Source organism: Lytechinus variegatus, chromosome 7 (assembly GCF_018143015.1).
Source record: "Lytechinus variegatus isolate NC3 chromosome 7, Lvar_3.0, whole genome shotgun sequence".
Classification (NCBI taxonomy): domain Eukaryota; kingdom Metazoa; phylum Echinodermata; class Echinoidea; order Temnopleuroida; family Toxopneustidae; genus Lytechinus; species Lytechinus variegatus.
In genome coordinates, this window is record NC_054746.1 from 9,054,831 (window position 1) to 9,069,131 (window position 14,301).

General features: G+C 35.4%; 1 protein-coding gene across 3 annotated transcripts in view; it reads left to right on the top strand.

The window, feature by feature from the left end:
* LOC121418382 (endoribonuclease Dicer-like) overlaps positions 1 to 14,301 on the top strand; it is a 50,394-nt gene that overhangs the window by 10,722 nt on the left and 25,371 nt on the right. For all 3 annotated transcript variants that reach the window (XM_041612220.1, XM_041612219.1, XM_041612221.1), the window contains exons 7-9: positions 12,262 to 12,413; positions 12,664 to 12,805; positions 14,042 to 14,117. In XM_041612220.1, the coding sequence (XP_041468154.1) occupies positions 12,262 to 12,413; positions 12,664 to 12,805; positions 14,042 to 14,117 (370 nt within the window). The remainder of the gene's footprint in view (positions 1 to 12,261; positions 12,414 to 12,663; positions 12,806 to 14,041; positions 14,118 to 14,301) is intronic.

Consider the following 14,301-nt stretch of genomic DNA (forward strand, 5'->3'; position numbering starts at 1 on the left):
TCTCTGTTTCCTTGCTTCATGTTCACTTGGTCTGAAAGTAGTAGGTCTACTTCAAATTTTGTCTAATTGTCTTTTAGGCTGCACCACAGTTGGTCATATACTCACTTAGCAGCCATTCTTTAAATGCATGCAGGGCAACCAAGAGTTTGAAAGGTGAGTGGTGTCTCTGGCTCTCTGTGTACTTGGTTTTTAGAAAATGGGTTCAAGGATGTAGCCAATAGTCAGTGAGTATAAATAAATAAATAAATAAATAAATAAATAAATGAGTACGCAAGTCGCATGTTCATGCCTTGATTTTAGGTAGCCTCGGAGCTGCTGCGCAATTTCAATGCAGCAAAGCGCAATTTGGGCGCATCATTTTGCCCATAGCGCGTAAAAATGAAGCCTTATCCTAAACCTAACATAAAACCCTATTGCAACCCCAATCCCGCATCCACCATTTGCAATAACATGCAAAAGCACTCGGCGCAAGCACTTCTTGTCGCATATTGCATATATCCTTGGGCGGTATTCTGAACATTGTCTTTTCTCCATATTTTATCTTTTCTCAGAGATATGACAAAATCAGTATTCTGGTGGATGTCATAACTTTTGTCACAAAAATTGTGTCATAAATTTCGTCTCATCTCTTTAGCGGGCACCAAAAATGCGCGGCTTTAGTACCAAATATCCCGATACCCTGCCGACTGAATGTCAAGCATATAATGATATTAGTTAGATTATATTGAAATATTGGTTTCACTCATCATCCATGACAATTTTCAAAATTATTTTTTCATGCTACATACAGACCTTCATTTTTGAGGAGCGCGATCGCGCCGGCGCTCCTACCGCGCTCCTTAAAAAAAATAAGGAGAGCAAAAAATCGCGCTCCTCAAAAAAAAAAAAAAAAAAAAATTGAAAAAAAATTTCCTAAAATTTCACATTTCACATCCTCAAATCCATGAAATATCCTTCTTTTTTCCATAATTCCTTGAAATTACTTTGATTTAGTTGAAATCTATCAGAAAAATGAAGAATATTCATCTCTTTCCCGACTCTGATTTTAAATTAATCTCGGTAAATATTGCAGTCCCATGTAGTCCCATATGTAGATTTTCATGGCAACACCATGGAAGTCTACATGTGGGACTACAATATTTACCGAGGTGAGTTCAAATCAGAGTCGGGAAAGTGGTGAATATTCTTCATTTTTCTGATAGTTTTCAACTAAATCAAAGTAATTTCAAGGAATTATAGAAAAAAGAAGGCCATTTCATGGATATAAAGATGTAAAATGTGAAATTTTAGCAATTTTTTTTTTTTCATTTTTTTTTTTTCTTTTTTTTTAGCAGGAGCGTGTACGACATCTTAAACGTATTGACATGACCCAGGCCTAGTTTCACCACAGATTAATTAATAGCTAACACAGCTTTTGCATATATACAATGTTAAGAAAAATCTACAATTTATCTTACATGTATTGTAATGACTTGATTTGAGCTCCTCACGGAGAGCGATTCTGACGAGCTCAATTGAGCTCCTCAAAAAAATAAGGAGAGCGATTTATTGAGCTCCACTAAATTATAAACGTGAAGGTCTGTACATAGGCCCTACATATTAATTCCTCCTTTTTTTTCTCCGTTGCCCTTCTTTTTCTACTTCTCTTCTAAGGTCTTTCATAGCTCCCTGTCTCTCTTTGTAATTAAGCGCATCAATACTCGCGTAGTTGCGCGATGCCAGCAACTGTATTGGGGACACGCCTTACCTGTCATGGGGCCTTCCTATTGGCTAGAAGGGCTCCCACTGGGAACTAACGATGATATTGATTGGATTGCTTCCGAAAAGATGGGCGGGAACTTTGAGAGTTATGACAGGGAAAAGACAATGTTCAGAATACCGATTTGTGACAATCATAGCGGTGTCACATCTCAGAGAGAAATGACAAAATTTATGACAGTGTTCCAGAATACCACCCCTGGAATGCACTGCATTGCCATAACACACTAATGAATGTGAATCACTTGGTCTATAAGCAGATGATCTAGTATCAATTTGGTATAATTGACAAGTTTGTTATAAGTTTACAAAGAATTGAAGCTTTAGGAATGGATTCACAGGGAATACTCTGGATTGTATTCATTTTATTTACATGCAGTTGGTCTATTGAGTCTGATAATACCTCAGCTATAAAACCTTTTTGGTCTAATAATCTACTCTTCGCTTGGTCTAATGCTCATATAGTTAAATGCCTGGTTGGCCTAAGTTTCACTTTGTATACCTATTGCTTTACTTATTTAAATTAAAAAATTAATTCATAAACACTTTGTTCATTACAGATTATGTAAGTCCGAGTGGATATTAGACAAAGTGGGTATTTCCTAACTGGAAATTAGACTAAGTGGGAAATTGGCTAAATGAAAGTTGGACCAAATGAATAGTAGACAAACCGGTTATACACGACGTAGGATTAGCCAAAGTTGGATGAGACCAAATGGAAAATAGACCAAATGGTTGAAAACAAATTATCCCTATCATAATAAAAATCATGAGAACATTTTTCATATGGAGAATGGAATAACTTTATCATTTCAATTAGAAGAAGGCTGTAAGATTAAAAATTCATTGTAAAATGACCAGTCTCTTAAGGCACCCTTTAAAGACACGAGCAGCAGCTCAATTACACATGGATAGGAGATTCATGTTCCTGCCATTGTCACGATTATGAATGTTTGGACATGTTTCCTGTTTTGCAGAAAGTTCAGAGAGGGTGCAAGAGATGATGAGGCTTTAAAAGTCATAGGGGGAAAAAGGAAGACCCAGCTGATTGAAAATGAGTGTGTCATGTCTCTCAGGAATTTGCTGTGGTGTTGCTTTGCTTTCTACCAAGTGCTATCATAACATTCCAAGAGAAGATTGTGATTGGACCTGCATTTCTTAAAGAGGTCTCGGGCGCTTGACAGCAATGCTACTTTGTTTTTAAACAGAATACTGCCAAACATTTAAAGAAAACTTGGACCTGTTTTTTTTTTTGCTGATGAGGAATCTAGGATTCTCTTCAGTGGTGTTGCTTTGTTTTCTACCAAAGGCTGTCAAACATTCAAACAGAACATCATGGTCAGACCTGCTTTTCTGATAGGAATCTAGGACTCTTGACAGTGGTGCTACTTTGTTTTCTACCAAATGCTGTCATGCTATTTCAAAGAGAACTTGGTGATTGGACTTGTTTTTGCTGATACGAATCTATGCCACTCTATATTGGTGTTTCCTTGTTTTTTTCAACACATAATCATGATATTTAATGAGAACTTCATGATTTCACCAGTTTTGTAGATATAATATTCAAATAAAAATTGGACCCGTTTTACTAAAAGGAATCAGGACTTTCAACCATAGATTATCAGTTTTAGGAGTCAAAGATGTTGTTCTTCAACGTAAGGCGTTTGCTTAGCAGGGCTCAGATTTCACTGGTTCCAGTGAGGTTTGCTAAACGAAAAGGAAAGAAACCTCAGAAGGTAATTAAATTGTGTGGGTTGAAGAGAGTGATAATTTCTCTGAGCATCTGTCCGGAATAAAAAAATTCTGGATTTTTAAAAATGGAATTCCAGATTTTTTATTTGAGGATTTAGAAAGTTTCAGGATTTTGTCTTTAAAAAGTACAATCGAATAAAACTAAGTAATGAATTGAGAAAGTCTAAACCAGATTTTCCTACATTCCAATAGTGTGATGATTTATCTTTTTACACTATTGTTTGTATGTATACCCAGCTTTGCAGTCAAGTGTTGAAAGTGGATACCAGTTACATGAAGTTATTAGAGATTTTGAAAATTCTATTTGTATCCCTACTTCCTCAGCAGACAGTGCTCAGTAGACAGTAAACATTTGCATTGCATATATAGCATTTGTCACCCGTTTAATATTGCACAATATCGTAGTTCATAGAGAAACATGTGAACTATTGCGCAATACAGATTCTATTGCTTATCCAGATAGGTGATATTGCGCAATACCCCTTCTATCATGTATTTATGTTGGTGTTATTGCGCAATACCCCTTCTATCGTGTATCCAGGGGTCATTTCACGTTAAGTGTACACTTTTAGTCTCACTGGGGGTCAAAAATGAAAGTTGTTGTTGGGGAAAACCCTTCACAGATTCTGAAACTTTAGGGTATGTAATAATAATAATAATAATAGGTCCATTTATATAGCGCAGCTACTATGTGCATATACTCTACTGCGCTTTGATAATTGGTATCATATTATTACCCCGGCTGTAGCTGAGCCGCCATATTAATAGGCGCTAAAGCGTTCAAGGAAAAATCCTATCAATGTACCATTGATATCTAAAATTCCAGAGCGTCAAGTCCATTTTTACATGTTTAAATAGTATACAGAAATATGGTAACAAAATAGGCGTTTGGAGAGGACATTTTGTTTAACAAGAAACCATCAACTTTATTAATCCTGTTACTATAACACACAGAGTTTTTTTTTCATTTGTATGTTTCTGTGTTACTTATAACATGTCAATATACTCATTTAGCCCTCAGGCAGACTGTATTATGCCATAAATTAAATGGTTGATATGGCAAAATGAGAAAGGAAGGGGTAACATTTATTAAGGAACATCAAAGATTCATGTTTTTTCTTTTGATGTGTCTTCAAATTTGTATTACAGTTCTTTATTCAGATCTATACTCTTTGTTTTGGGGTATAATAATTAAGTAAGTGGGAGATCTAATCTACTATGAGCTTCCAAACCTTGATTCATCGAAGCGTACTGGAGAGGACATTTCTTTAACGATAATCCTTACAAACATTAATTCAAGGATATGATATGTGAATAAAACTGCATCAGATATTTTGTACATTTCTTGCCAGATGTTATTGCAATGTTATAGGCCAAAATGAAAATCATGGGTATATTATAAACTATACAAAGTTCTCACAATAAACACATATAAGAAAACGTGGCCTGAAATTTCTGAAGCTAACTCACAATGACATACATGTATAAATTGAGCATTATTTTACTTTTCAAATGAAACTCCTGTTATCTGTTGATGCATCATTATTAAGACTGTGGCCCTGTTGTTTCGATGTTTATAATCTGAGCTCTCATAGAGTCCCCTTTGACAATTTCTGGAGAGGACAATTTGTTTAACAATAAAATTTCAATATTTAAATGTAACATGTGTAGAATTAAAATAATTTTCTTGACTTATGTAAAGTAGTCATTAAGTATTAAAGAGCAATACGTAGTAAACACAAAATCAAGCTAGTTTTTACAAGAATTTTAACTTAATTACTAAACATTTTAACTGTAACAGCACAAATTTTCCAAAAAAAAAACAAGTTTCTGAGAAACTGCCGATATAGTATTAACTAAATGTAATAAATGAACAATCAGAATTAATGTTGTAACCTGCACCCGTTGCGGTACGGGTTAACCTGCCGGTATGCCTCCGATTGCGGGTTGCGGGCCGGGCCGAGTTCATTCTCAAACCCGCAGACCGTCATGTGAAAAAAAGGGAGAATAAACGACGCATAATAAAAACATTCACAGTGAAAATTGAGTTAAGATCATGTGCTTCTTACGTGGCAGATTCTTTTAGAGACGTAGATATTTCCTTTTAAAAATGCCAGCGTATTTTTGTCTTGTGAATAGTGAACAGGACTGAGTCTGAGACAGTTCAACATGATAAATTGAAAGAGTTGCTCTCTTTCAATGGCCAACGCAGTGCGTGCATGCAGCGCAGTCAAAAAGCAACCGCATGGGCCAATGAAACTCGATGTTGAGTACCCCTTCTTTCTGATTGTTTTACAAGGGTTTTCTATTTTCTTGTCACCTTCTTCGTTGCTGTATTTTTAGCTCCTTCATCAGGTTGTACCTTTTCTTCTGCATATTTTGCTGCTTTATTCTTCCTGTTATTTTACTTCACTGAGGTTTTCTTCTGTTTTGTCATCTTTGCTCTTGATTCTTTCATCTTCATCTTAAAGTATTCTTTCTTTTCTTCTTGCGACAAATCTTTGAAACGTTTCTTTCCATTACTTCTTTGGCTCATCTTCTCACTCTTGTTTCGTTGCAATTGCTTCGATCTTGACCATTTCTCCCTTTGTTCCTTCTTCTCTTTCTCAGTCTTATCCTGTATTCTTGTGTATTCTTTTCTCTTTCGTGCAGCATCTTTTTCCAGATGTTTCTTGAACCTAGAAGGTTGTGTTGCCCTCATTTTCCTGACATATCTTGCAGTTCTGCTCTTTCCTTCAGCTTTATCATTTCTTTGTGCTTGTTCATCTGTATTGTAGTGTGATCTGTGTCTCAAAGTCCAATTAAATTTTACTTTCAGTGACTTGTTGTCTGCCATGATGTTACATGTAGGTCTACATCAGCTTACTGCACTCAGAGCACTGTGATGTTTCAAAATACATGTATTTCAGTTCATTAGAATTGTGTACCAGTACATTATTGCAATGGCTTTCACCTTCACACCATCCACATGCAAACCACATGTTCAATGTCACTTTCACTGTTGGAATGCAGCATACATCCAAATGAAATAGACATGTATGAATGCGCTCAATGAATGGGTATGTGTATAGAGTAAGTTAATGAAGAGTGTAGACTGTATTTGTTTATATTGCTTTAATTTATACACAAATGTTTTGTAGTCTTGTTTGTCTGTGATCGGTCAATTGTTGTTGAACAAGTTAGTAGAGAATATATTGAGCTTTAAAGGGGTTTGGGATGAAAGTGGACGAAAAATTATGTACAGTTCTCTTTTTCATTGACTGGGCCTTATATTTTCCTAGAGCCTAGTTATCACCATTTAATATCAATTAGCAATCTAACATAAGAATAAAATTAATCGAATCAGAATTTAACTCTTAAATATATGTAAAAGTTGCCAAATAGCAAATGCAACCATGTGTTAAAAATATATGTCCTCTCCAGAACAACATGAAAGCATATAGTTTGCTGCTGATCAGGGTAGTAAATAAATGTTATGATCAGCATATTTGTTTTTCACACAGTTACAAATAGTATCACATTAAATTTTCTTGTATATCAAAACATAATGTTAAGAGTAGTATCATCTGGTCTCTGTTTATTACATTGTCATACTGATGGTGTTTTAAAAAAATCTAGAATGAAATTCTCAGAAGTTTAAAATGATATTTTATAGGTTGAATATCTGTTTGTGATAGCAGGTCATTACTTTTTGTACAACGCCTACTTAGCTAGTTGTACGCGATCAAATGGGAGGCTGAACGTCACACATTCGTACCGTTGCACACACAAGACGTACCATCCAAAATGTACCATTGCACGGCTTTAGGAGGTGACGTCACAATGCGATTTCATTGAATAAGGTGACAATGCGCGTACAGCCCGCTGGCTAAATGCGCAATGCTGTCCAAGATCATGTGCGCTTGTGGGCCCGGCTTGTGGGATTTTGCTTTTTGCTTTCAATATTTTTGCTCCCTTTTCATAGATTACTGGAGGGAAAAACTCTTGTTTTTTTTCATATTTTCGGTAGATTCCGAGGCGTTGTACAACACTAATAGCGAATATTCTTATTCGTGCAATGGTGCGAGATTTCGCATTCGGTGAAAGAAAGAAACGCTCTATTCAACTCGGCTAACGCCTCGTTGAATAGAGCAACTTTCTTTCACCTCATGCGAAATCTCGCACCATCGCACTCATGCCTATTCGCTATTTGTATACTGATGTAAAAGAATGGCTCTTCCCATTAAAATTATTGTTTTTTCACATTGTTAAAAAATTAAGTACCTTTGTACTGGAGAGGACATTCCATTTAACTTTGCATAAGTGTGAAAAACTCACCATCTAGGTGAATTAAGAGGGATAATTGAATCTCATAATGTTGAACTGATGTATACTATTAATTCTACACTACAGCAAAAGGTATCAAACTCCTTAGTTCTTCGAAAAATGTAAAAGTCAAGCGTTCTGGAGAGGACGCGCTTTTAACGGAGAATTGAAACATCAAAATAAGCAAGTGATAAAACATATCCAGCACAATGTAGTCAGAAATTTGGCACATGTCTTGACTTACATCCATTCTGAAGATTGAATTAGCAGCGATTTGATACACATACATCATTTTTATTCACTGCTGGTGACTTACATGTTCTGGAGAGGACATGTCTTTTTTCTTTAACGGAGAAAAGACATTTTACAAGAATATTGATAAGTTTCTCATATATTGGTCAAATTTCGTCAAATAAAGTTTATCATATTGCTTGACAGTTGTACTTACTTCAAAACATTAATATCCAACACATCTCTCATTATATTTATTCAAGATATCAATGAACTTTATTAAAAATGCTGAATGAGACTCCATTTTGCGTTAAAAACGAACAAAACACGCTAAAAATTGATAGAAAAAGTACTCCAATCGTCATGAAATTGCAACTGTAGATTGGACTAGATAAGGTTCATCAAATCAAACCACAGGTACAATAAAGTGATTGCTACAAATATGCTAAAATAGGGGAAAATCCATTTTTTCAGAAGTGTACACTTTACGTGAAATAGCCCCCAGGTAGTTGAAATTGCGCAATACCCCTTCTATCATGTATCCAGGTAGGTGATATTGCGCAATACCCCTTCTATAGTTGGTCCATGTTGGCAACATTGTGCAATACTTCCACCAAATCTATTGCACTAAGATGTTATTGCGCAATACTTATGAATGAATGAATGTATGGGTCATGAATCTGATGAATATGAGCCAAGTTTGGCAGTGTGCTGTGGTTATTCAAGTCTGTCAGGAAGTTATTTTGACATTGCACAGTGATTTAAAGGACACAGAGATTTCTGATTCTGCAATCTGCATAGGACTTTATCTTGTGGCACATTTCAAATGATGAAAATTAATGTTGCTTCCAAAGTACCTTTTAAATACCAATTGAGAGAGTTGATATTCAATTGCCATCATGCCCCCCCCCCCAATTTTCCCCAAAATGGGAAATCGGTGATACCGATTTGCAATGACACTATTTACCTATAAGTTTCATATGTATTTCAAATTACAGTGGATGTACTTTAGTACATGAGTATGTGTACATGCAGTTGTAAGTGTACAGCCATGCTTTGGTTTAAAAATTTAGAACAATGTTTTTGTCTCACCTGCATAGCAGAGTGAGACTATAGGCGCCGCTTTTCCGACGGCGACGGCGGTGTCAACATCAAATCTTAACCTAAGGTTAAGTTTTTGAAATGACATCATAACTTAGAAAGTATATGGACCTAGTTCATGAAACTTGGCCATAAGGTTAAGCCAGTATTACTGAACATCCTATTAGAGTTTCATGTCACATGACCAAGGTCAAGGGTCATTTAGGGTCAATGAACTTTGGCCGATTTGGGGGTATCTGTTGAATTACAATCAAAACTTTAAAAGTTTTTGGATCTGATTTATGAAACTTGGACATAATAGTAATCAAGTATCACTGAACATCCTATGTAAGTTTCAGGCCACATGATCAAGGTCAAAGGTCATTTAGGGTCAATGAACGTTGGCCGAATTGGGGGTATTTGTTGAATTACCATCATAATTTTAAAAGTATGTTGGTCTAGTTCATAAAACGTGGAAATAAGAGTAACCAAGTATCACTGAACACCTTCTGTGAGTTATAGTAGTTTTCAAAGTCAGCACTGCTGCTATGTTGAATCGCGTGATGCAGGTGAGACGGCCAGAGGCATTCCACTTGTCTTATTTTTCTGTAACCTAATTTACCCGATGTTTTACAAAATATTTCACTATTTTCTCAAAGCTATTACAGTTACCTGAATTACTATACACAACCATGATTATTTGTGATTTGTATGATAGTTAAAAGTGGGCTCCACCATCAAGTCTTTTTTTGTTTCCAATTATTAAACTCACTTTGTTAAATGCTAAAGCAGTTTACCACACTTCATGGCCCATGCAATACCATTGGCACTCCAAATGACTATCTGAGCTCCATTGGAGGCAACGTAACATGCTCATGAAAGCCCATTACTATGAAGCGGATCGCAGTGGGGTTCATGCATGTATACACCAACTTATTACCAACTAATTCATAGGTGTACACCAGGCCTCTACAAAAAAATTTTTCGTCACTTGCCCTGTTGGGCAAGTGATGAAAAAATTTGCTTGCCCGATAGAAAAAACTGCTTGCCCAATTTTTTAAATAATTTTTTCATTATGACGGCACTACTCTTATTTTAATTAAGGTATACTAAATAACAATTGAGAATCATGTCCAGTATAAAAGAACACACATTGAAAAGGATATTTTCAGCAACGTAGGCCTGAGTCTTTGTTTATTTTGGAGAAAAAAAATCAATATTTTATGGCTATTTAAGGTTTTAAAAAACCCTTCAACAAAAGTTGCTAAAATTTCATATTTTGCATCTTTAAATCCATGAAATGGCTACCTGCATAACATATTTCCTTAGAATTGCTTTCATTTACCGTAGTTGGAAACTATAAAGAAAGCCAGTGAAAAATGTTCAGCTCTTTATTGACTCGGAAAAAATTATTCTATCATCAAAAGTGGAGTGGCTAAAATTTCACATTTTGCATCTTTAAATCCATGAAATGTCATTTCATGGATTTCATGGTCATTTATTTTCCATATTTCCTTGATTGAAAAAAAAATTATTTGGAAACCATCAAGTCTTTTCTTCATCATTTTATGATGTTCCACTCGGTCAATAATTTCATCTACATGTTTTCACATGCTACTTTTTTTTCTATTTTGAGGAATACCTGTTCACTTATTAATGAATTATAGTAACATTGTTTAATATTGTATGATTTTTAAGTAATTTTTTTCACTATACTTAGAATCTTGGGTGTGTGTGTGTATGTGTGTGTGTGGGTGTGTTTGTGTGGGTGTGACTTTGAGTTGAACTTTGATATAAATGAATTCAATATCTAATTTCTACTTCGCCTATTCCAGTACAATAACCTGTACTCGGCCATGTAATAAAGGCCCACATACCCTCACTTTTCCTGAAGTTCTTTGAAAACGCAGACTTCTACGAAAATTGCATTTCTCTATGGGGGAGTCTAAATTTGGTGAGAATGTATTCATTAATAACTTAAATATACATGACAATGAAGAAATCATCAAACTTTATTGGAAGTTTTGAATAATATACCCGAAATGTAAACTCTGTCTGAAACAGAAAATCACCATCATTGAGGCCTTTACTGAGCGAATTGTCCCCCAGAGCTCTGGCAGAGAGACAGAGCTCAGACTGGCTAGCTAGTATGCGCACGTGTGTGAGCCTGATCCCGCCGGCCTTGTAAAATAGATGGAGCTTTGTTTGATGATTTATTGTCTGATATTTACCTCATCCCCTCAAAAAGGGAAACAAATGAATTTTAAGCTATAATTAACAAATACGGCAAGTTATTTTGGATGTTAATAGGCCGTTTTGAAAAGCAAAGCCGAATGACATGACAACTCACCAATGCGAGGTTACTAGACTCTGTGATTTATTTCCTGTGTAATTCTTATTATTTTATCACAGAATTGTGATATCGGAAGGGGGAAAATGTGCATTAGAAATTTCACATGGTGGTAGTCATAATGGACCCCTATACTACATTCAACTGTTTCCCAGCCATTGCGTTGATTTTTTTCATACCTGGTACCATGTATGGAAATACGTGGTACAGAAAAAATAACGCAATTTCGGAATTTGAAACTGCACTCCTCGCTATTTTTTAAGGCTGATTCATGATTTTGAGTGTGGATTTTGGATGATTTATGGAAAAACGAGGTACGTTACAGAAAAAAAAGACGCAACAACCACTTGCCCGATCGGGCAATTGACTTTGAGAGGTGCTTGCCCGCACGTCATTTTCACTTGCCCCGGGCAAGCGGGCAAGCGGGTTTGTCGCGCCCTGTGTACACTATGATGCTGCGATCCGCTGTGATTCGAATTTCAAAGAAATTGTAATAACATTTGATATAAACCTTCCAACCAATAAAATCTTAGCAATCAGATTTCAGAATAGTGGTAGAACTAACTGAAATCGACATTCAGTCAAGTTTGAGCCTCCTTGTAGAAATGAATTCAAAGTTAATTCCAAATCGTAATGTATTAGTTTACACCACATCTACAAAATATTTCGAGCAAACATGGATTTTAGATGTTCCATAGTTATGGTTGATTGGATCAATCGCAACTCTTTGTAAGACGGCCCAGTAGTCATTGCATAATATCATAATTTGTGTCATTATTTTACAGGTTCTGAATAGGAAGAGTAGATCTAAGGTTCAGCAAAAAGAAGAGGAAGTTGATCTTCTTTTAGCTGACCAGCAGATGCCTGCCTATGTCCCCAAGAATGAGGAAGGTTCTCCCAGGGCCTCGATGACCACTGCTATCCAGATTATTAACAGGTAAATTAATCTGTGCAAAGCTAGCCAAAGCTAGCCAGATGTATTGCATAATTTTTTTTTTAATGTCTGACAGATGGCCAATTGTTCTATTTCTAGGCTTATCTAATCAGGCTTGATATGCTATATCTTTAATAATTTTTGTCTAAATATAATTGTTAACATGTAATATGCCAGTAATTGCGTTTCTCAACAATATTTAATGAATGTTCTCAAGTTACATCTCATTCCTTTTTACTCTAATGAATAACAGATACTGTGCCAAGCTACCTAGTGATGTGTTCACCCATCTTACTGCTTCCTGTAAGATAGAGGAGAGGAAAGGTGAAGTAACCCCTGAGTTCCAGGCCACTCTTCAGTTACCTATCAATTCACCCATCAGGGAGCCCATTACAGTGAGTATGTTGGATCATGTCTGCAATGGATTTGATTTGATTTGATTTATTTATTTCCACATTCCAATAAATCATATACAAGTGATATCATTTTTTTTCTTAGCATAACATAGGTAAATGATATAATTAATAACATATACATATATACAATCTAATAATCTAATCAAAATATATTTATACCTGATATTTTTTTTATTGTTACAAAAAATAGCAGAAAATATCATATATATATACATATATCAACATAGTACATTTGGAAATGTGGGAGACCTTCATCTTAAGCTTAGAGCTTGAAATTGATGAAGGCCTCAAAAGGAAAGGGGAAGGAAAATCAAACAAACAGTGCAATTTAGGAAGATGTCCTGGGGCCTGTTGCAGAAAGAGTTCCGTTTAAACGCAAGTCAAAAAAATCAAACGCAAGTCCCAAATGCGCGCTGTTGATTGGTTGAAAATCAAGTTGCGCATGATTTTTAGAGTTGTGATCGATTGCAACTCTTTCTGCAACGGGCCCCAGGAGGAGTTTCCTAAAACTGTTGTAGGGACTTTACAAATGACTGCAGTAGAAATGCAAAACTTATTTCATTCTGTTTACTATGTGACTTATATACATGTGAGAATTCTTCTACAGCTATTTAAATTTTGTTCGTTATCATCATCATCATCATGATCATTATTATTATTATGATTATTATCGATCATCATCATCATTATCAACTACATTATCATCATCAACATCATTATCATCATCACCATCATCATCAACATCATCAGCATCAGCGACATCAACATCGACATCATTATCACCACCTTCAACACCACCACCACCATCATCATCAACATGTTGGAGTCTTTCATGAATATGTGTCTGTCTTATTTGTACTATTAAACTTTTATCAGATTGTGGCAAAATGTTAATTTGCAGTAAAATGACCATTAGCAATAAGAATGTTGATAGCAGTTCTAAGTAAATCTTTCATATTAAAAAATTGTACACTTTAGGAAATGGCTAGTCGTGAAAAAGAAATTATACCTTTGAGATGAAATGCCCTATTTTGATGTAATTACTTAGAAATCTATAATGGCATAATAATATGTATATTATAATGTGATTTACTCTTTGTTTAATTGTGCATTTGGAATGTTGAATATGGACATTATTTCAGTGACAGATGTGTTGATTGTTTTTAACAATTTATTTCAATATTGCTGGTGATATATTTTTGTATTTTTTTTAAGGGTCAGTGGATGAAGCGTAAGAAATGGGCCAACATGGCGGTGGCTGTTAAAACTGCCGAGATTCTACATAAAGCAGGTAAACATGTCAATTTAGAACCAAATTCTTAAAAAAAATATGAATAGGAGATGGTAAAATGTACAGAGAGGTGGTAGGGAGATAAGGGGTATGGGGCTGTTATCGATAACGTCTTTATTGATAGTCCTGTTGATAAAATAGCTGGTTTTTGCCACTTAGCAATATCGATAACATTTCTCTCTTT